Raw genomic sequence first — 23,698 nt, forward strand, 5'->3', positions numbered from 1 at the left:
GCTTGGTCAGGTCGAATTTTGGGTGATGTATAGGTTTGCTTTTACAAAATGAAAAATTATTATTCACAGTAGATCCTACATTATTTTGTAAATCATGTTATGTTATCGTTATTTTAAGAGTTCAACCTGCAACCACCGACTATAAAGGTATTTTATGTTTCATTTAAACTACAAACTATACTACAAAAATTTTTACCTACAAACATTTTTCAGAACAAAACTTTAACTACATGCATTTTTCACTATTTCACAGAAATGATTCAAGTTTTAAAATTAAGTGTACCGCAATACATCTATAATAGTAATTTATATAATAATTACACAGACACTTATGTAAACATATTTTATTTCCGTCAATGTTGTCTAACTTTACGATTAGCGGTTATTATCAAAACGTACAAGGATTACGTACAAAAACACAAAGATTTTATTCACAGTCAATCAATCATTGATAATAGATATTTAATTTATCGGTGCGATCGATCAGCTCAGGCGAGCGGATTAGAGCGAGGTGGAGGAGTGATGGTGGCGGTGAATCGCGACTATCTGCCTGTGCGCCAAAACTGGCCATGCCCCCCGCGCGCCTCCTCCGGACTGCGTATGGGTTACAATACTGTTGTCTCCAAATAATAACAGCAAAGACAAATCATTGCATATTTGTTGTGTTTACATTCCGCATGGGCCTCTGTACAAAGATACACTTTAAAACTTCTTTGAAATTTGTACTCAATTAATTATAGAATATTCTAATGATATTTTTCTTATAACAGGTGACTTTAACGTAACACATGCTCAGTGGTCTAGCACGGATAATCATAATATGCGTCTTGACAATGGTACCGACTCGAGGTTGGAGCCACTAAATGAGTTTCTATGTTTTACTGGCCTACAACAATTTAATACTAGTTTTAATTCAAATCAGCGGCTGTTAGACCTTATTTTATGCAATAGAAATTGCAGTGTTCTCACCAGCGACTGTCCTATTGTAAACGAAGTGGTACATCATAAAGCGTTACAAATTGAGTTAAACTCAATTCGCCTACTCTCTCTTATACCCGCGCCTACTCTTAAACATTGTTTTTCTACTCGAATTTTGCTGAAATTAATAACGAGTTGTCTAAGATTGATTGGTTTTTGCTATTTTCAAGACGATCATTGGAGGAGTGTATTTTAATTTTTTATGAAATTCTAAATCGTTTGATAGACACGCATGTTCCAAAGCGCCCTCTACGCACATATTCAAATAAGCCTCCCTGGTATACAAAACCCCTCATAAGATTACTGAAAGAAAAGAAAAAGTACCATTAACTATGGAAGACATATGGCAATCCATTAGATTACGACAGTTTTAGATGCATAAGAAAAAGAATTGATAAATTAGAACGTAGATGCTATAAAAATTACATCATCTCCACAGAAAATAAAATTACGTCTAACCCAAAGTTCTTCTGGTCTTATATGAAGTCAATTTCCGCAAGGAGTGGTCTTCCACAAGTTATGTATTATAAAGTTTAACGAACACTTCCACTCTGTATTTGAAAAAGCTGGTACCATTGAGCTGCACAATCTTCCACCAGTAAAAAATACAGTTTTTGACATGAATACCATAATTTTAACTAAAGACCTTGTGCATAAATATCTTAAGTCAATCAACATAAATAAGGGAGCCGGTCCTGATTGTATTCATCCAGTTATCATAAACAAATGTTCTCACGAGTTATCTGTTCCTATCACTTTACTATTTGAGAAGTCTCTTCGTGAAGGTTGTGTGCCCTCTATTTGGAAACGTGCGCTTGTTACTCCGATACCGAAAGGAGAAATGAACTGTGACATTGAGAAGTATCGGCCCATCTCCAAATTATGCCAATTAGGCAAGATATTAGAGAAGATTGTCACCGACCAGCTGTCTGCCGCTGTACGTCGTCATATATCAACATGGTTTTGTAAAAGGTCGCAGTGTTGAAACAAATCTTTTATCGTACACTGAAATTATTTTAGAAGCTTTGGATAATAATTACCAGGTGGATGCCGTGTACACTGATTTTGCCAAAGCATTCGATAAAATTTCTCATGAACGCCTCCTCTTGAAACTTTGGCAACTTGGTATACACGGGGATCTTTTTCGCTGGATAAAGTCGTACATTGAAAATCGGTCGCAGGCAGTTGCAGTGGATGGGTATACCTCTCAGTACAGACTCATTACTTCTGACGTTCCACAAGGGTCACATTTAGGACCGTTGTTATTTATATTATACCTTAATGATGTCATAGAAAATGTAAACCGTTCCAATTTACTTTTATATGCCGATGACACAAAAATTTTAAAGTCATCCGCGATATTGGTGACTATGATACCTTACAAAGTGATTTAAGTCATTTCGAGACAGTTTGTAATCAAAATAACCTCTTTTTGAATACCGATAAGTGTTTTGTTATAAGTTTCAGCAGAAAAAGAGAACCCATACAATTTCAATACAAACTCTTTCAAAAAGAACTAGCCCACGTTGATCAAATTCGTGATCTAGGTGTAATTATGGATTCTAAAGTCACTTTTCTACCTCATATAGATAGCATTATAAATAAAGGTTTTAAACAATTAGGTTTCATACTTCGGGTAGGAAAGCCCTTTAAGAGAGCTTTGACGTACAAGGTGCTGTTTAATAGTTTTGTTCGCAGTCATCTCGAGTTTGCTAGTTCTGTTTGGAATCCATTTTTTAATATCTATGCAAATAAAATAGAAATGGTTCAGAAAAATTTTTTAAGAGTTCTCGATTATCGTACAGGTCACATATATATATGGATTATGACACCTCACTGAAAAGGCATGAAATATGTTTATTAAGTTGCCGTCAAAATTGTACTGATATATCAATTATTTTGAAAATTATAAATAATATTATCGATTCCCCACCATTATTGCACTCACTGTCTTTTAGAGTACCTCAACGTCGCGAACGAACTTGCCGGAGCAAGCCTCTTTTTGTAATACCTCGCAGTCGCACAAACTACGCAGAAAACGCATTCATAAGACGTGCTTGCAGGTTGTACAATGATAAGGTATTAATAACATAGATTTATTTAGTGAATCCCTAAGCAGTTTGAAAGAATCTGCTTTGGAGTATCTTTGTGAAAAATAGTAATCTAAGTTATTTTAAATAGATATGTTGGTTTTCAAAAATGATGTTTATATTAAGTACGTACTTGTTTTATATGAATAAATTATTAATGATGTAGTTTTACAAATGTAAGAAACGGTAGGTCTATAATGTAGGTATGATACTCTTCAAAACTTATGTTAATATTGTTTGCTTTAAATAAAACTATAAAGTAGATTAAAAAAAAACTGTAAATTAGAAACTGTAGGTTAATAATGTATATAGTATGTAACTCTTCAAAACTTATGTCTATAATTAAGAATTTGTGTTATATAAAATAATTAATGATGCAGTTTTTAAAAATCTAGGAAACTGTAGGTCTATACTTTACTAAATATTTCTCAGCTAATATAGTTATAAATGACTGTTTGTTTCTGAATAATATAAATAAATAAATAAAAAATGATCCTGGAAAATGTACAAAACAAATGTTAAGAACTTAAATTGAGGATTGGTCTCCGCTGCGCTCCAACTAGATTGATTGATTGATTGATTGTTAAACTTTGCTAATAATTGAAAGTAAATTGCCGGGTTGCGTAAAACTTTGTAAAAATAATAGTACAAGTAATAAGAAAGACGATAGGATCACATAACATCCGTAAGTATTATGTATTTTATTAATTATAATTAATAAACTTTTTATATTTTAAATTGTTTTATATTTATGTATTAAACTAACACTGACTAACTGTAAAAGTAATTATGGCAACTCTTTGTTGCAGTATTTAAGGCAAGACTAGGTATAATATGGTATATACGGGCTATTGTTTCTATGTGTATATATCGGAATATACTGCCACTGCCACCCCAACTCCTCCAGAAACCTCGGCAATCTCCTCTCTTGCCTAAAGATTTCCGGAATTGTGTTTTGGGTGCTATGATGTTGAGCCCGGTAAGTGAATACAAGAGGACAATGCAAAGTACAAGAGCTGCCATTTCTTCTGCCACCATGCAGGGCCTGCTCAGTCATACCTACATGAAACAGATATTTATTATAATTCATTCTTTTTATGACTCTGTTTATATCTTTTCCAGTGAGCTGACGTTTCTCAAGTGGTTTAAGAATTGGACTTCCCAAGGAGATGCTACGCATTAAAGGGACCCATTCAAAGAGGATGTGTAGCGGGGTCTCGTCTGTACTACACAATAAACAATCTACACACTCTGAAATCTCTGAGGCGTAGCATTGAGAGGTCTTTATTTAATCTGTAGTGCCCCGTTAGTGTCCTGGTTAGAATGCGTAATTTTTTCCTTCTGAGCAAATTTATTATAAAATAGCCTAGGGGCGGTCCTTTCATTCCCAATCATTTATGTTATTTTAGGTTCTCTTGCCCCCACGATATAATCTCCAGGGTCAGACCGTATAAATAGTTTCTCAGGACGGTACTTGGAAAAAATGGATATGAATGTTATAGGACCCAGATACACCAGGATTCCAATCGGGGTCTTCTGGTTTCCGGATCGCCCGATTATTATTCCCACCTGAGGTATTATAATCTTATAGACTTATAGATAAAACTATATTTTTTAAAATTGAATCCTATACTAAATTTCATTAAAATCATTGGAGCCCTTTTTGAAATTCAGATTATGTATAAGCAAATATTATTGTGTGTAAGAATTGCTCGTTTAAAGTTATAATAATATTATTGATAAAAGTTTTAAGCTATTAACCGACTCACCCAATGCATACGAAGGAAATCAAGAAAAAAAATAATATATAACGCAAGCACTATTATAATTGAACCAAAATTAAAAAGGTTAACGCCATAAAACTACTTAAATCGTATGTATCAATAAAAACATTTACTCTATATAAAACACTGGGCGGGAACAAACAAACAAGATCTACCTCGAATAGACTTCAAGCACCCTCGCAAGATGATAAAACTCTCACGGTTACGTAAAATAACTCATGTAACAACTGGTCATGACCCTTTTAACAAGGATCTGTTTGATATAGGTGTCACCGACAGTCCATTGTGCAGAGCCTGCACCGAGGCAGAAGACACGGCCACATACATAGAAGACTCTCCTCAAGGTAATGGGTGACACCAGAGGTTTAATAAAGTACCTTGAGGGTTTGGGGTGGCAGATTTAGATGCCGACTCCACGACGCAAAATCTCCTATTTTTCTGCTGTGGACGGCGAGTTGCGCATAGTAAGTAGCCCATGACATAGGTAATAAACTAATAACATTTGCTCATGATACATCATTTCCTGTAAAGGTTTCTGCTAAACGAGTCTGATCGCGTCTAACCTTGATACTATAAAGTGCTTTTAAGAATGATGTTTTTATTTTATCGTTACAGAGTACATGTACGAGTATATAATTGTTAGTCGTAGTAAAGAGAACATTTATGTTTAAAGGTATCTTATAGAAGCAAACCTCCACTATATTAACATACATCCAAACAAGAGCATAACATACATGTGAACAACATAATACACATACAAATAACAAAATATACTTACAGAAAAACAAGGACCAGCTCCATGCTCCCCTTGTCCTTGAGGACTTCTCTTCAAACTTTGAGTCTGATTCATGGGCTGCTGGGTTGCATCGGGCGCGACTATCTCGTTGGGCCTAAACCGGCAGGGCGGGCAGTGCGAGCTAACGACTGACAGCTCGGTGGCCGCACGACTCTTGCACAAGCTCGGGTACCCTAAGTGACACTTGGCACACTCCCGTATCTGTGTACAACCAAGTATACCAGCTAATGGTAAAAAGTAATTTGTGTAGTCACACATAAAAAATTAAGTCAAAGTTAAATAAACTTTATTGCTTAGTTTTGAATTAAGTACTTTTGACTTCAAGCACCCTCGTAAGCTGATAATACTCCCTCGACCAAGGCTCCGTAAAATAACTCGACGAATCACAAAACACAACTGCAATCGTAAAAATATGTCTCTGGCATCTGTTTTCTGCTTCTTTACAAGAGACAGATATAGTACTGCGTAATACGACAGCTTACAAACATACACATTATTTAACCTAAAAGTACTATAAACAATGTTATTATGAATTATCTGTAGCAATAGTTACGTTTATAGGTATCTTATAGGAGCAAACCTCCACTATATTAACAAACATACAAACAAGATCATAACATACACACAAACAAGACAATATACTTACAGAAAACCAAGGACTTGCTCCATGCTCTCCTTCTCCTTGAGGACTTCTCTCCAAACTTTGATTTGGAGTTGGTTCCATGTCTAAAACGAAATTTTAATTTTTAAATACTATTATTTAAATACTGGCTCTTATAGTATTACTATTTGAGCATTACGATTTTTATTAATATTGTATACTGAATCTGAATCCCAATTACATAATTATATTTTTTTCATTCGTTTATGTATATTACGCTAAATTATACGTTAAAGTAAAGAATTTAATTAAACACTTTGCAAACTTAATTATTTTTAGACTGCATAATATTAATAATTATGTATCATACATCCAGCCGTTTCCGAGATGTTCCGGAAAATACAATGGAAAAGTATTTTGAAAATTAGGATGGTTGAGAGTTGTTAGAGAGTTATTATTTATTACGCGACCCCAGTCTCTGTTGAACGTCTGCTCCATGGGCTGCTGGGATGCACCGTGTTCGACCACCTCGTTGAGCTTCCGCTGGCAGGACGGGCAGTGCCAGTCACCGATCGTGGGCCTGTGGCACAAGGTCGGGTACCAATCGTGACACTTGGCACACTTCAATATCTGTGTACAACCAAGTATACCAGCTGATGGTGAAAACTAATTTGTGTTGCCACATTTAAAAAATAAAGTCAATCAAAGTTAATTAAACTTTATAAATTAGGTTTTAACATAGTGCTTTTGAATCGTGAATGAACCTTATGTTGGGTAAAAGTAGTGCTCGTAAGAAGAACATGCAAGAAACTCAACGGTAATTTGCAAATGAGACCTGTTCGTGCTTTATATCAGCTTGGTTATAGACAGTGTCTCAAAGAAAAACCACCTTTTTGCTCTTAATAGTGATTTTCATTATTACTAATTTGTAACTAATTCTAATAGGCTTCATAAGATACATAATAGCTTTAAGATAAATGTATACACTTTAATAATAAAGTCCCAGCCACTGTTCAGTCTTTATCCATAAATAAATTTAAATGTTTTATTAAAAATTGGCTCTGTTGTAAGTCCTACTACTCCACAGCTGAATATCTAAGTGATCGGACAGCCTGGGACTAGATTATGATTGTTTTATAGCGATAGAAATGACTGTACAATATTGTATATTTTATTGAATAGAGTGCAAAAAAAGGAGAGCTTTTTGCTGGGAGAGTTTTTTGCACCGCTTCTTCTCTCTCAGAGTGCCATTTGATTCCGAAGCGGTAGGAGTAACTAGTATATTAGAAATGACATCAAAAATAATTCTAGAGGAATCAATTTTGAGAAAATAAATGCTCTTTTTTTGCCTTTTTTTTTTCAATCAAATACATTATTTTATAATGGCTGTACTATTATACATAACAAATTAGTTTGTAAGGTGCTGCATACAAAATATGAATCACATTTATTATAAGTGAACCGAACTAAATGAGTTACGGATCGCTACGGAATATAAAATAAAATAATAATGGATGGGAATATATATATAAAATAATAATAATTCACACAGTGTGAACACGCATACATTTACAAATAGCTTCCATAAGTAGATTTGCATAGGTGTGTCCCTACACTATTCCCCCCCCCCCCCCCCCTTTATACAAAAAAACAAAGTTAGTAACGAAATGTTAAAAATACATTTTTAGTCGTAACATTTATACACAATTACTACTCGGTAATAATACTGTATAAAAATGTTTATTAAGTGATCATTCATTTTTCTATGTTAAACATAAAATGAAATATTGAACCTTTAAAATTATTCTCAAAAACTTAAATATAACACATATAATTAATTGAAATACAATAAAATATAAACATGCATAAATTTAAAACAATGGTATATTATAGCTGATTCTGTCTGAATATTAATCAGCGCGAATCGCACGGGTCGTCGAATTACACGACCGCTCCTTGTTACACTTATTGGTGGCGCAAGCTGAACCGACTTCGACTGAATGTGGAACAATATATTTTCTACCCGGGGATCATCATTTATCATAAACGCTGGTTTTAACCTATCTATTGAAATGCGTGTGACTCGACCTAGAAGTTGAATTTTTAAAACTTTTAGACCTTGTTCCAAAACTGTATATGGACCATCGTACGTTGGCTTAAGTGATCTATGTACCTCATCTCTAATAAAAACGTGACTATAATGTTGTAAAACCGAATACACGACTATTTTTTGCATTAGTTTTATCTCTCGTTATATATTAAGAGATAGTCTGATGGTTATTACTTACTAAACTGACGGCCGTCTTCCTTTTCGTGGTCGCCATTTGCGGACTTTACTGCCCCAACGGCCATCTGTCCGTCGAACTATGTGCCCTGCCCAGTGCCACCTCTGTTTCGCAATCGTTTGAACTTTGTCGGTTACTCTATCTATCCATAGTTATGTACAATATAGTTACATCACTAGTTATAGTCCAATGCTATCTGTCGATAGGCTATTGAAATGTAAGTAAGCGTAAACTAAGGATAGATAGGTTATTGAAAGACGAAGCCGTATAAGGACCATTGTTTGCCTGGCGAATAACATGATGGTTAAACGATAGTCCATGACGTACTATCGTAGAACTATCATAGAATTCGCCAGGCAAACGTAAAGTTTTACCGAAGGCCAATTATGGGGACTAACACCACTGTCAGTCCGAATCGCTGCTCTTAACCATAACATAACCGTAGGCCACTCTTCAATCGACGACCTATTACTATCAAGTATTCATGCCATTAGGGCTGCCTTTAATGATCTATGCCACCTTTCCACCGCACCATTACATTGTGGGTGGTAAGGCGTCGTACGGCTCTTTTAAAAACCTAAAAACGACATTAACTTTAAAATAAATTTTATTCGAACTGACGTCCTTGATCACTAGTTAAACGAACAGGGCAACAGTACCTAACTATCCAACCTTCATAAATATACTTATCAATATATCTGCAGTAATTTCTTTTACGGGAAATTCCTCGGGCCAGTGTGTACGTCTATCTATAATTGTGAATAAATATCTATATCCCTGTGGAGTTGTCGGCAAGCGACCAACTAAATCCACGTGTATATGCTCGAATCGAGAAACTTCGAGGAATTTCCCAATATCCGAAACAACGTGACGAGAAATTTTTAATCCTTTACATTGAATATGCTTTAGTCCATTTCCCTATATCAACATTCATACCAGGCCAAAAAAATTGTTTTGAGACCATCTTTCGGGTCTTATGTAAACCTGGATGTCTTAAACTATGAACACTATTAAAAGCAATTTTCCTAAAATGTTCGGTTAAATAAGGCCTAATAACATTGCTCGAAACTTCAACAAAAAACTCCTTTTCTACAATTGGGTAAATATATTTTCTTAAACTTAACATTATTGTCGCTATGCCCATGTTGCGTCATACTAATCTAAATCTATGTTTGTCGAAGTCACAGTTGGGTATACAATTGTATCTACACGTGATAAGGTATCGACTACAATAATATTATCTTTACCGCTAATATGCTGTATGGCGACCGTGAATTCACTTATAAAAAGTAATTGTCGCTTGTTCTTTGTTTCTTGATCCAAAGGTGAATCGGGGAAATTCGGAAAGTCCAAACGGGTAATAATAGCAGGTTTTTTCTATATTGCAAGGGGCAACACAAATACAATGATAGGCTCTATTAAAGTCGTATTTTGAAGTATTTTCTTATTCGCCAACTAGCTGACCCGGCAAACGTTGTTTTGCCATATAATTTATTTTTAGTGTTCGACGGTTTTTCCCAGACGCATTTCACAAATACAACTACTATGAAAAAGTCTTTTCATTTTTTGGGTTAATATATAGCATATGTATGACACTCACAAAAATTTGGCTTTCCACCAGGAAACCAGAGATAAAGGCCGGCAATGCTCTTGTGATTCCTCTGATGTTGCAAGAGAATGTGGGCGGCATCACTTACAGATAACCAGGTGGCTCGTAGCCTCTTTGGTCCTCCATCTCCATAAAAAAAGATTACCCTCTAGAAAATTGTGATAATGATTTTAAATGAAAGAAAGTGTTATTAAAGAAAGTATTATTTTATTTTTTCGTAAATTTTTCAATGAATTTATATTATTCTGCTATTCGGGACGCAGGCAGATGTAAGTGTTCGAACAACTATAGTTTGTTAGGATAGATAAGTACGGATGTATGTATACGATGCAAAAGTTATAGGTAGATACTACAATATACCCCTATGTCCTCCTAAATTATGTTAAACGATGTATTTCAGTCAGCATAAACATGCAGATTTTGCGATTTAGAAACGCGTGAATACAAGTCACGTAGAGTTGGCCGTAGAAAAAACATGGCATGCCCAAATGTATACCTGCTTCTTTTAAGGTTTGACCCTGCAATTTCTTGATAGTCATTTAAAAAGCAATTTAATTGGACCTGCAGGCGCTTAAAATTAATAACTCCACCCGCATGCCCGTCCCACCGCCTGCCACCGGACTGCACAACAAAATCGCGCACTCGATTGTTTATCGTCATCGTCATAACTATTCAAATATTTGTTCAAATAATGTAGTATAGACAAAATATGTCCACTATAAATATCTGTTATGCAAGTGTTATTCTGGCATGTAAGTTATATTATTGTAAAGTTTCAATAAAATACATAAAGTAGATTTCACGTGAAAGAGCAACAAACTACATCCAGACGTCTATACATTCTAACAAACTTTCGTTTTTATAATATTAGCAGATACTTTTTTTAGCCAGAAGGTTGGGCTGAGATTTTCACAGGGTTATATGATTCAGTTGTATAATTAGTATGTATCGATGTACCTATTTTAGTATGTCTGACCTAAAGGACTTGTCGTTCTCACTCTTTGCCTCAAGTAGATATGACGTCCGTCACACACAATTGATTTGATATGAATGACGCTATGCTGGACAATGTTTTTGTAGTGTTTTAGTTTCCCGCGAGAACCCATCACTAATGTCGTTATGGGATTTGTAAATTTTGTAATACACATTGTTTTACCGGCAATTTAAGGTATCAACTTGTCATATTTTACTAAATAAGGTGCTTAAATTGATGTGTGCTAAGCTATATATGAAACTATACATTTTTAACGTTCCCGCGGGAAATCTTTAATTTTACAGGATTAAAAGTATCCAAGATGTTGATTGGCAAAATAAGGTGCAATTTCATTTTTTTTTTAATTATGTGCATAAGTTGATGTGCACTAAGCTATATAAGTTACTATAGTTTATTAACTATCCCACGGGAACTCTTTAACTTTCTGGGATGATAGGTATTTAAAGTGTTGACCGACAATAAAAGGTATCAATATGCCAAATCTTTCTAAATTAGGTGCATGAGTTGTTGTGCTCTAAGCTATATAAGTTACTATAGTTTATTAACTATCCCACGGGAACTCTTTAACTTTCTGGGATGAAAGGTATTTAAAGTGTTGACCGACAATATAAGGTATCAACATGCCATATTTTATTAAATTATGTACTGAAGTTGTTGTGTACTATGCTTTATAAGTAACTTTACTTTTTTAACATTCACACGGGAACTCTTTATTTTTCCGGGATGAAAAGTATTTAATATTTTACCAGCAATAGGAGGTATCAACATGCCAAACTTTATTAAATTATGTGCATAAGTTGTAGTGTACTACGCTATATAAGTAGCTTTAGGTTTTTAACTTTCCTAAGGGAACTCTTTAAATTTCCGGGATGAAAAGTATCTAAGATGTTGACCGAGGATGTGAGTTATTTTCATGCAAAATTTCAATTAAATCGGTGGAATAGTTTCAGAGATTAGCCCGTACAAACAGACAGAGAAAGAATAAATTAAAAAAACATCTATTTCCCTTCTTAAATCCCCCTGACTCGGTTTTAATAATTTTCTCTTTGTGCAGAAATTTGATCTCTAGCTTATAAAGCGTTAAAAATGCGTTAATATAATGGGCTGTTTAACATCTGTTAAAATAAATTCCCAAAGGTACGGTCTTCTTAAATTAAGATTTAAAACTAAAGATTTAACGCAATAAGTTGCAATTTCTGCACCGCTAGCAGTTTATAACTTAAAATCTGATTGCGGTTATTCATTAATGGTTTTTGGACACTGGTAAGATAGTTTCAAAACATTGCCACCGGTATCAACTAAAAATCTTAAACTAGAATTTAAATCTGTTACTATAAGACGGCTGCACGGTGTTATGGTACAGACCTCCACCTTTGTCTGTTCCTCCCGCGCTAGTTTTCCGGCTGGGTAGCTGCTGCACTGGGACTGGGGCTTCATTTCCTCGCGCACGGCGGGATGCACTTATGAGCACGGTGTCGGTACCTGAAGTGGTAGCTGCACAACCAGTCGGGTGCACCGGGACGACGTAGCTTTGACAGCGACCTTGAAGAGTCCCGAATACTGCGTAACTATGACCTGGGTCGCTGTAGTCTGATCGTTCGATATTTGAGAGACACGCGTTTATTTTCTCCATTTCCGCAGTGAGAGTGGCTACCCCGACGTTCATGACTGGACTTCTTCTGAATAACTTCTGATACTTGACTGGAACGTCATGACGAAAAATCTGGAATCCTTGAGAACACTGTGATCGAAGACTTCCGCTGATGGCATTGCTCCAACGTTAGGTGTCGTGTATATTCTTCAAATAACTTTTATTAAATAATGTGTTCACTTTTATTATATAATGTGTTCTTTTGAAGGGGTAACCAATGTAGGGTAGGGTCCTATGTGAGTGTAGTCTTCAATAAAAATCCACTATAAAATCTTCGATGCCGAATAATTTTGGTTTACTTATAATAAATCACATTTATTATAAGTAAACCGAACTTATGAGTTACGGACCGCTACTGAATATAAAATAAAATAATATAAACATTAAAAATACTTCAACATAATTACTGAAATAATTCAAATAGTTGTTTAAATGTACACTAATTTATAAGTAATTTTAATTGAATGACAAAAAAAAATGAAATTAATTATTTAAAATAACAATTCCAGACTTCTTGAAACTTTTAAATTACTCAAAATCAAAACTTGTTAAAAAAACTCGTGTGGGTTTGTTTATACGACGCGACTCATATTTCCGCTAATTATAATTTAAAACAACTGGATTAATAAATCCCTATCGATATTAAGTAAGATTACGTATATATTATTAAATAAGTCAAGAAAGATACTATTTACGAAATAAATAAAAACCTGTACTGATAAAGTAAATATGAAATAAGTAATTCCCAATCATATCATGTAAACAATGATTACCTACTATGAACGGTAGAGTGTACCGTATTCTAAAAATAAAGGTATACTTATATGTGAAGGAAAAATAAAGTAAATCGTCTTTTGTTAAAAAATTGAGTAAGTTATCTAATGAGCTGGCTCTGCTTTTCCATGCCAATATCAATTTTGCCACTCGAAACTGATATAAAAGTTTATTGTTCTACTACAAGTTTTCAAACAAAACAAAAAATATAACTTACACAAATAAAACTGAAAATAAAATATTATAAACGATGCGGGACTCTACCTCTCGCGTTCCGTATATAACTTATAAAAACAATACATTTAATATAATTTTTAAATTATGTGAAAACACTTCTCTAAAGGCGACTCTATAGGTTATTAAAAGAAAATTGTTATACATAAAATTTATTAGATTGTTATAAATTTGGAAACTTAAAACAAAATTTTTTAAGTTAAGAATATGAAAAAAAAACAATTAAAACAAGGTAATCTGTACTCAACACTGATGTAGGATTTTAAATTTACATTGTTTTATTATGATGAAAAAAAAATCTGAATGTGACTCTATTTTAAATTTTTTAAAGCTTATCGATACGAAACGTAATTTTGCTTAACCATATTAATATTAAACTTAATTTAGAAGATAACGAAAAATAATAAAAAAAAATTACTTTTAACATTAATGTTAAGTACTGGATCAATAAGAGATCACTACAAACAATATAATAATAAAAGAATAAATCAAAATAAAGTGAATGAATGTAAATTGTAAGAATATATTTATATGTGTTACATTAATATATTAATTAATAAGTATTCACATAAGAATAACTGGAAACTTAGTTCTTTCTTTATTATACAAAGGAACATTTAAAATGATATTTAATATTCCTGAAAAAAAATATATAAAAAAAAGAAAAAATAATATTAAAGAGAGCCCTGCACCGCCACCCTTCTTCTCACTTCCGGCACCCTGCTAGGCACCATCACCACATCATAGGCACCATCAGCTTTCCTAAACACCAGCACAGCAAGCGCCAACAAACACTTCTCACTTTTAATTCATTTTTTATTTTGAACTCTTCGTAATTTATATTACTTTTAATTTTGGTTTTAAATTAAGTATATCGTTGAGAATTTAATATAAACTTTATATATTTAGACATTTAATTATTATACATTTAGTAATATGTATTTTAATACACTTTATTTTTATACCAACTGCGCAGCGCCAGCAATGGCAGGGTCGCCATGTGATGTTGGAGGTTCGGGTATTGAAGCGATAATAAGCTCCTTTATTACTCTATTTTTTACATATCTTTCTATACAAATACTTATATATTGTTGGAGAGATGAGTGTGCTCATACGTGTATAAATGTGATAAACACACTACAACATATACTAAATTCCATTAAAATCATTAGAGCCGTTTTCGACATTCGCATTATGTAAAGCAAATATATTTGTAAGAATTGCTCGTTAAAGGTATAATAATAATATTGATAGAAGTTTTAAGCTATGAATCAACTCACCCAATGCATACGAAGGAAATCAAGAAAAAAATAAATTTAATTAACGCAAGCACTATTATAATTAAACCAAAATTAAAAAGCTAAACGCCAGCAAAACGACTTAAATCGTATGTATCAATAATAACATTCACTACATTATAAACACTGGGTGGGAGCAGACAATCAAACGAGCTCTACCTCAAATAGACTTGAAGTTCCCCCGCAAACTGATAAAACTCCCTCAACGAAGGTTACGTAAAATAACTCATATAATAACTTGTCATGGCTCTTTTAGCAGGGATCTGTTTGATATTGGTGTCACCCACAGTTTACTGTGTAGAGCCGATATGGAGGCAGAAGAGACGGCCTTACACAATATTCTAAAGTGTAGAAGTGTGGCCAGACACTGGGCCAAACACCTGGGATCACCCAGGACTCTCCCCAAGGTCATGGGAGTCCCCAGGTGCCTATTTTGCTGGTGTAGTCAGCGAGTTGCGGATAGTAAGTAGCCTGAGATATAGGTTATAAATAATCTAGTTACATTTGCCATACAACTTTTCCTGAAAAGGTTTTTGGCAAACGAGTCTGACCGCATCCGACCTTGATACTACAAAATGCTATTAAGAATGATATTTTTATTGTATCATTATAGAGTACATGTATGGTATTGTTTATCTCGTCAAGTGACTTCACTCGCTAAGCCCCACCCCCATTCCTTGCAGATATATCTCCAATAACAATAATATTATCCAAGTAAACATATCGCAACACGCATATCTTATCGTAGGCTTAACTAAGCAAATAAAATAAAACAAACTATAATTTAAACCAAATACGTAACACGTTTGGACAAGAATGTAAACAACTTATAAATGTATTCCTGCGCAGTACATCGTCTAACCATTCTTCGCATTTAAATTAACGAAACATAAAACACAACTGCAATCGTAAAAACATGTCTCTGGCATCTGTTTTTTCTGTTTCTTTACAGACAGAAGTAGTACTGTGTAATAGGACAGCTTACAAACATACACATTATTTAACCTATAAGTAATACAAACAATGTTATTATTAATTATCCGTAGTAATGAGAAAATTTACGTTTATAGGTATCTTATAGGAGCAAACCTCCAATATAATAACATACATAGTAACAAGATAATATACTCACAGAAAACCAAGGACTTTCTCTCTCCTCTTCTCCTTGAGGACTTCTCTTCAAACTATGAGTTGGTTCCATGTCTAAAACGAAATTTTAATTTTTAAATACTATTACTTAAGACACTGGCACTTATAGTATTAGTATTTGTTAAGTATTACGGTTCTTATTAATATTGTGTACTGCATCTACGCTAAATTATACAAGAAATAATATGTATCCTACATGTAATAACAAATAAACATATATTTTCTTCAAAATATAACCTAATTTTTGTTGCATTTATATTTCCTCAATAATACAAATATAATAATTATAAAAAAAAGGATGGGAAATGTTTAAATTGAACTCAATCAATTCAATAAATATATTTAACTTGTTAGTAATGGTTACATAGCGTCTCAATTTTGACGAAAGTTTATAGAGGATTTACGCATTAACACACTTTTATTCTTGTTGACATTGAAAATAGTAAAGTTAGTGTAGTAGAAGAAAAGACATAGATTACTCACCGTATGTTTTAAATATCTCCAAACAATGGCAAAATGCGTTACAGAATTGCCGACATTCTCCTGCTACGGTCAATTTATAAATAAAGTTAGCCTTGATCTTTAGTCTGAACAGACCGTCAAAAGCGATAGCCGCTACGCAGGCTTTGCATTTCTTAAAATACCAATTATTGTTGTCAATATAACGACGTCTCGCAAAATTTGAACGTCTGTGGGTTTTTATGCGCAAACATACTCGCAAATGTCTTTCAAATTGTATAGAAGTATTCAAAACTAGTTTTATTTAAAGCAATTTAAAAAGTCCATATTAAACAATATAAAACACCAAAAATCATTCGTGTACAATAAATTCGATGACTGTTTGTTTGTTTTTATTTAATTTGTACATTAACCCTAAAACGATCGTCGTCCTACCTTATGCCCTAATCGCAATAAGATTACGCAAAGCACCACCTTTGTTTCTCCATTTATAAGAAAACATTATTCTTACAAAAGTAAGTCACATTGCGTCTCTTTAATCAATGGATCAATAAACCGAGACTGTGCTATTGACATTGACAGTGACACGTCCAGACCATTCAAGTATCTCATGTCGCTTAACTACTGATTAGTACACTAATTTGCAATAAAAATGGGCACCTATAAAAAATAGCCTGTTTCACTGGCATCTTTAGATTTTATTTTAATTTATTTCATAATTCTAATCATACACACACATGTCTCATTTCCAATAGAGTCTTTTTGCGATGTAAATAAGAAGATTTGCGATTTCTCAATGCCTGGTTCACCAGGAAGCGGTCATCTCGAGATATTGTGTATGGTTTTCTTCCGGATGCCAGCCTTGTACTGACGGAACCAGTCTCTTAAAATCGTTGTCAAGTCCTCTGGACAGTCGAACGACTTAGACTTAGTCTCTACGACACATAAAATTGACTACACCTTTCCTCAAGTAGCGGTATAATTTTGCATGCTGTTATCGTTCTTTAAAATATTTTAGATTCAAATTCAAATTCAAATATTTTTATTTAAAATAGGATCGAAAATCCCTTATTGAACGTCAAAATCTACCACCCATTCAAAAGAGACTGCCTCAGACCTGAGAAGAATGGGCGCATGAAACTCAGCGGGCAATGTAATATCGTACAATAAACATTTATGATTAAAGAGCCTGAGGGTGTTCGCTTTATTCCCAGTCCGTGGTGTCATTAAGAAAATCGTTTATGCTATAATAACCTTTTCCACACAAACGTTATTTAACAATTCTTTTAAATTTCGTAACACATTTGTTTTGTACATTTTCTGGGATCATATTGTACAAGCATATACATCGCCTAACAAAAGACTTACTAACTCGACCCAACCGAGTAGTAGGCATAACAAGTTTATGTTTGTTCCTCGTGTTAACATTATGAATGTCACAGTTTCTAGAAAATTCCTCAATGTGCTTATGAACATACAAAACATTATCAAAAATGTATTGAGAAGCAACAGTCAAAATGTTTATTTCTTTAAATTTTTCTCTTAATGATTCTTTTGAACCTAGGTTATAAATCGCGCGACTAGCCCTCTTCTGCAGCACAAAGATAGTATTAATATCTGCTTCACTGCCCCATAACAATATACCATAGAACATAATACTATGAAAATAACTAAAGTATACTAAGTCAGTTAACCGTCTAATTTTCTTAACCGCATATGCTGCAGAACTAAGCCTATTCGCCAATCCCTCAATAGGGGGGCCCCACTGCAATTTGGAATCAAGAGTAATGCCAAGAAATATAGCAGATTCCACTGGTTTTACCACCTCTCCATTTAATCAAATATTCGCATCTACATTTTTGACATTTGGCGCGGTGAATTTAATATATTTGGTTTTATGATTATTTAACAATAAGTTATTGGCGCTAAACCAGTAAGAGACCGCTAAGTAATGGTATCAAGTCTTAAAAATATCAACAAAATAAGAAAAACCGACAACAATTCTCTATAAATGACAGCAATTTTTGTTAAAGTCCGACCATGTCTTTAATTTGAATTTACGATATTTTTTTTAATCACTACAACACTTCAAAAATGTGGCATACAGACAACGTATAAGACCTGCAACGACTCAAAATAACGAAAAAATTAAGTTTTATAATAAGGAATACCTCACAAGTATAGATTTTATAATAATAATATTAAATAATAATATTTTTGTGTTATTCGAATGTTTTAATAATTTTAACAAATTATAAATTGGATGAACTTTGAAAGATATATTTTTTGTACTATTAAACTTACGAAAATACTGTTTTGTGTAATAAATTGTCACCGCCCACTTGAACTTTGTATCTACAAGTGACATTTTAATATGTCAAATCTCTACCATAAAAAATATGTGCCTAGACCTAGAGCATAGAGAGAGGTACAATATGAAATGTTGAGAGAGATGCAGAACGCTTTGATCGTCTACCGTAGTATACTGTATGTCGTATGTTTGCCTCATTATGTACCCACGTCCGCACGGCGACCCTCTATACAGTGGTGTGTGTAAATAAATGATCAATACAACAATCAATGTTTTCAATGTGTGACAATAATGTTATTGTGTGGATTTATACTAGATGGCGCAATAACTAACAAGCTCTAAAAGTAAAATTTTCACGAGAAGCTAAGTATAAATACAAGTTTTGAAGTAAAGCTGTTGGGAGTCCGTGTTTACACACGCAACGGTACGGTGGTGTTCCAGAAAATCGCCGTACCGCATACATGACGTTTAACCATTGGCATGTCACGTGAGTCGAGCCCTAGAAGATTAGTATAATTTATCCTTACGTGAACTGTTAAACTTCAAACCACAATACTGATGTAAACGATTTGACTCCTTTTTTGAATTTTTTTATAGTATTCTAATATGTGGTACGAATATTAATAGTGAACGATGGACGGCCAAAATCGAAACTATGAGGACTAGAAATGACTCGTGAAAGGATCGAATTCGAGTTAGTGATGACTAATGACATACTTAATGCAAACTTAAGGAAATTGTTAGGTTTCATTAATCCCAAGTATTGTTTTCCTATATATACATAATATATTACTGGAGTCACTAACAACACACTCATAGAGCCCTCGTGTACATTTTGTGTACATAATATTATTATGAAGACCCCGAGTTCTTGAAACGTATAACAATATGACGTGTTGTTTTAGTAGTTTGTATAGATAGTTACAAAGCTGAACGTAAAAAATAAACTAAGAACTCAGTAAGTTACTGTTCCTGTTACAATTTTATATTAATTACTTTATTACGGAAACCATTTAACGTTTCTTAATAGCTGTTTAACCCACGAGTAAATTTGGTAGATAATGTCGATTTTTTATGTAAAAAGAGGATAAAAGAGCGTACCTGGTGTTAAGTGGTCACCGCCGTCCACATTCTCTTGCTTCTCGCCCACCAGAGGAGTCACAGTAACGTTGCCAGCCGTTAAAGGTGTACGCCCTTTTTTTGAAGGTACCCATGTTGTATCGTCCCGGAAACACCGCACAATGAAGCTCATTCCACAGCTTTGTAGTACGTGGAAAGCTCCTTGAACCGCACTGTGGAGGACCGCCACACATCCAGATGGTGGGGATAATATCGTAATTTGTGGCGTGTCATACGAAGGTAGAATTCAGAATTACTTAATTTAAATCAGTTCGTTAACATAAACTTAAGTTTTAATATTGTCAAAATATGATTATTATTCTTATTCAAAGAAACCGGAAATAATTAAATGTATGAGATCAGGTTACGAAGAAGATATTTTAATTACAATGGTGGGCGATTGACGTATATTTTAGTTGATTGTTGTTACATAAATTATATGTATATATCAGTATGATATATAACAAGTGAGGATTGTTTGATTGTTTTGAGCGCTTCAAAAGTAATACCGTAAGTGGCCATATCTTATAAAGAACCATCCACAATACATATATTATAACAATAAATATAAACCATGGCATACGGCTGGTTGGTTATATTTTCCTGTAGGTGTAGTTTTATGTATCTCTCGGGGGAAAGCTAATCCATTACATTGTATTGAGGCCTTCGACTTCGTCTCGTGCGTGCAATATACACTCTCGTTAGAAATCTTCAACTTCTTCACCATGTTAAACAATGTAATATTAATTCACATCTACATAACCTGTTGTACCTTTTTCCAAACAACGATAAGTTCTGTTTTAAATTTAGTTTTTTTCTTTTTTCGGTAAAAGGCCAAAGTAAAAGCTAACAATTATTGGACGTTTAGTTTTGTTGTTAAATTAATGTTGCTGCGATATTTTGAATAACAGAATATTTTAATTAAAATAAATATAACGGAAACTTCGATATAGTCCGAATAACATAGAGGTCCAGCCCATTATATAGTTAAATAGATGTTGATTCAGCAGTTTGGCAACAATTTATGGCAAAAGTATCTAGACTAAGAAAACTTGTAAATAGAATTTATCTACGAGGACCTTGATAAGGTAGATACTGCCTATCCTTCAAACGGATAGGATAGGCATAAATATATATTTTTATATATTTCCAAAATAAACCGTAGTAACGCGAGTGAACTGAATGGTATTACAAAATACATGCGCTGGGATCGGACGGCGCACTTTCGATTTCATTGACACAGTCTCGGTATATTGATCCTTTCTTTGTATCATGGAAAGCGGAGATGGCACACTTCTGTTAGCATAAAGTGCAGAAATGGAATTCAGCTTTTTGTCGCTACAGGATGTTTTCTGCCATATATCATACAATCATTATTAACAAGCACTCTCTCGGCACATTTGTATAATTAGTTAGTATTTAGTGGTTTATAAGAATCGTAGATATTATGTAACTATGAATACTGGGAATACATAAACTCGTGTAGGTGTTGAATGAATTCTTGTTTACTTCACTGTTAGCAATTTGCAAACTATGCCAGACAACTTCTACCGATTCGAAACCACCGCGCGTTTAATGCATTTTAGAGGTGAACCTTAGTTTGAGCATGTTCACACATTCAGGAGGAGAATTCATTGCAATTCATGAAACCTTAAATACTTGGTACACATTAATTATTATTATCAACAAACATATTCAGATTCCTTATATAACAAACAAAAATCATAGAGATCGCAAGAGAGTAACAATAATTAATGTTATGAATTCACTTATATTGATTATTAATTTGTGAAGCCTATCTTGTGTTCTAATTAATATTTTGGTAAAATTATATTTATTACTATAAAATGGTTAACTTCATCTAAATTCTGTGCCAATAATTTGACAAAGCAAAAGAAGACCTGTTTGATATTAGAAACAAAAAATATACAAGTGCTTTAGTCTCGGTCTTGAGTTCGTGGATTGCATTTTGACAAGCAAAAATATTATTATCGATTTTATGGACAAGTGTATTATCTATTATTGTGTGGTTCAAAGTCTTGAAAATATAATTTCTAGGGACACAGCCACCCTAGCTATCAACGTCTCCATGGCGCCCAGTCGCGGGTGATGGTGCGATGGCGCTCTGTGTCCGCCGGCCCTGACGCCTGTCTGTTATAGTGACATTACTAAAAAGTGTTTTATGTGTACATTTATATTATTGATTTTGTTAGTTATTTTGTGTATAAGTATTTTGTGTTTTTTCTTACGTTGCAAAATATTATGTTGCAGTCGGCAGGCCGTCCCATGTTATTCGAACGACTGATGAAAATAATACAACTCTGTTAGTATGCCCACATTGTTCTCCAGCTCATCATTATAAAGGTCAACGGGGTTTGAATATTCACATTGGTTAGGCACATAAGGCACTCTCCCAATGCGACCAGTCCCCCTATTCCCAGCTTAACTTCAACTAGTCAATTAATTTTTCAAACACATTCTCTGTCTCAATCGCAACAACAACCATTTTGGCAAAATATTTCACAATCAAAATTAAATACTCCAAAAGTTAAGCGTATTCCTCGTAGTGCGAGGATAGTTGTAGCACAGAATCTATCAATTAAAATTAAAAAAGCCATCAATGAAAACTCAGAATGTGCTTGGGAGCAGCTGCTATACTTTCCCTTTCAGGTTCTACATGCCAATTCCAAAAATAAATCATTAACATCCACACTTAAAAATAATTGTACAACCACGGGCCCACAAAACATAAATTTTACTTCCCCACATACTTTTTATAAGAAAAATTATAGACAACCAGTGCAGCACAATTATTATTCTCAAACGACGACATTGCTCCTGATTAGCAAGAAACACTGAACGCCCTAAAAGAGAAACATCCTTTATCAGCAGCACCTCCTCTCTTCCAACCTGCTTCACCTCAGTTACCTTTGCAGGTCACAATTAAAGACGTTAAGACAGCGGTGATATCTTTCAAGAATGGTTCGACTGGAGGCCTGGATGGCCTTACACCGCAACATATTAAAGATCTCGTCTTCGGTTCTACCTCCGACACCGGCCGAACCCTTCTGTCAGATATCACCGCTTTAATAAATGTCATGCTGGCAGGCAAAGTACCCCAAAATTTTGCTTCCATTCTATATGGTGCCAACCTATATGCTTTTAAAAAGAAAGATGGTGGCATTAGGCCGATTGCTGTAGTTTGCACCTATAGACGACTAGCTTCCAAAGTTTGTTGTTAATCTATTATGACTAAACTTGCTAAAAAGTTTCAGCTACTGCAGCTAGGACTTGGTTCGAAAGTCGTCTGCGAAGCTGCAGTACACGCGCTCCGTTCCTTTTTGAAAAATGATGGAGGTGAGCTGGTCTTGAAAGTGGACGTAAAAAATGCCTTCTATTCTGTAAGTAGATCGAGCATTTTAACAGAAACTCAAAATTCGATTCCAGATATATTTGGCAATGTTATGGTTCGGAGTCAAAATTATTTTGTAGGGACAATGTTATCCAGTCTTCTACTGGTTGTCAACAGGGTGATCCACTCGGACCGGCAATATTCAGTCTCGCTA

The 23,698-nt window shown here is 34.1% G+C and overlaps 1 protein-coding gene across 1 annotated transcript in view; it reads right to left on the reverse strand.

Moving 5' to 3' along the window:
- Positions 1-20,192, reverse strand: part of LOC126978668 (uncharacterized) — a 143,925-nt gene extending 123,733 nt beyond the window's left edge. The window contains exons 1-5 of the mRNA XM_050827663.1: positions 20,115-20,192; positions 16,227-16,297; positions 6,720-6,879; positions 6,295-6,374; positions 5,631-5,849 (exon numbers count right to left, since the gene is read on the reverse strand). Coding sequence (XP_050683620.1) covers positions 5,631-5,849; positions 6,295-6,374; positions 6,720-6,879; positions 16,227-16,295 — 528 coding nt within the window. The 5' untranslated portion in view covers positions 16,296-16,297; positions 20,115-20,192. The remainder of the gene's footprint in view (positions 1-5,630; positions 5,850-6,294; positions 6,375-6,719; positions 6,880-16,226; positions 16,298-20,114) is intronic.
- Between the last annotated feature and the right edge of the window lie 3,506 nt (positions 20,193-23,698).

The sequence above is a fragment of the Leptidea sinapis genome, chromosome Z, assembly GCF_905404315.1.
Source record: "Leptidea sinapis chromosome Z, ilLepSina1.1, whole genome shotgun sequence".
Taxonomy (NCBI): domain Eukaryota; kingdom Metazoa; phylum Arthropoda; class Insecta; order Lepidoptera; family Pieridae; genus Leptidea; species Leptidea sinapis.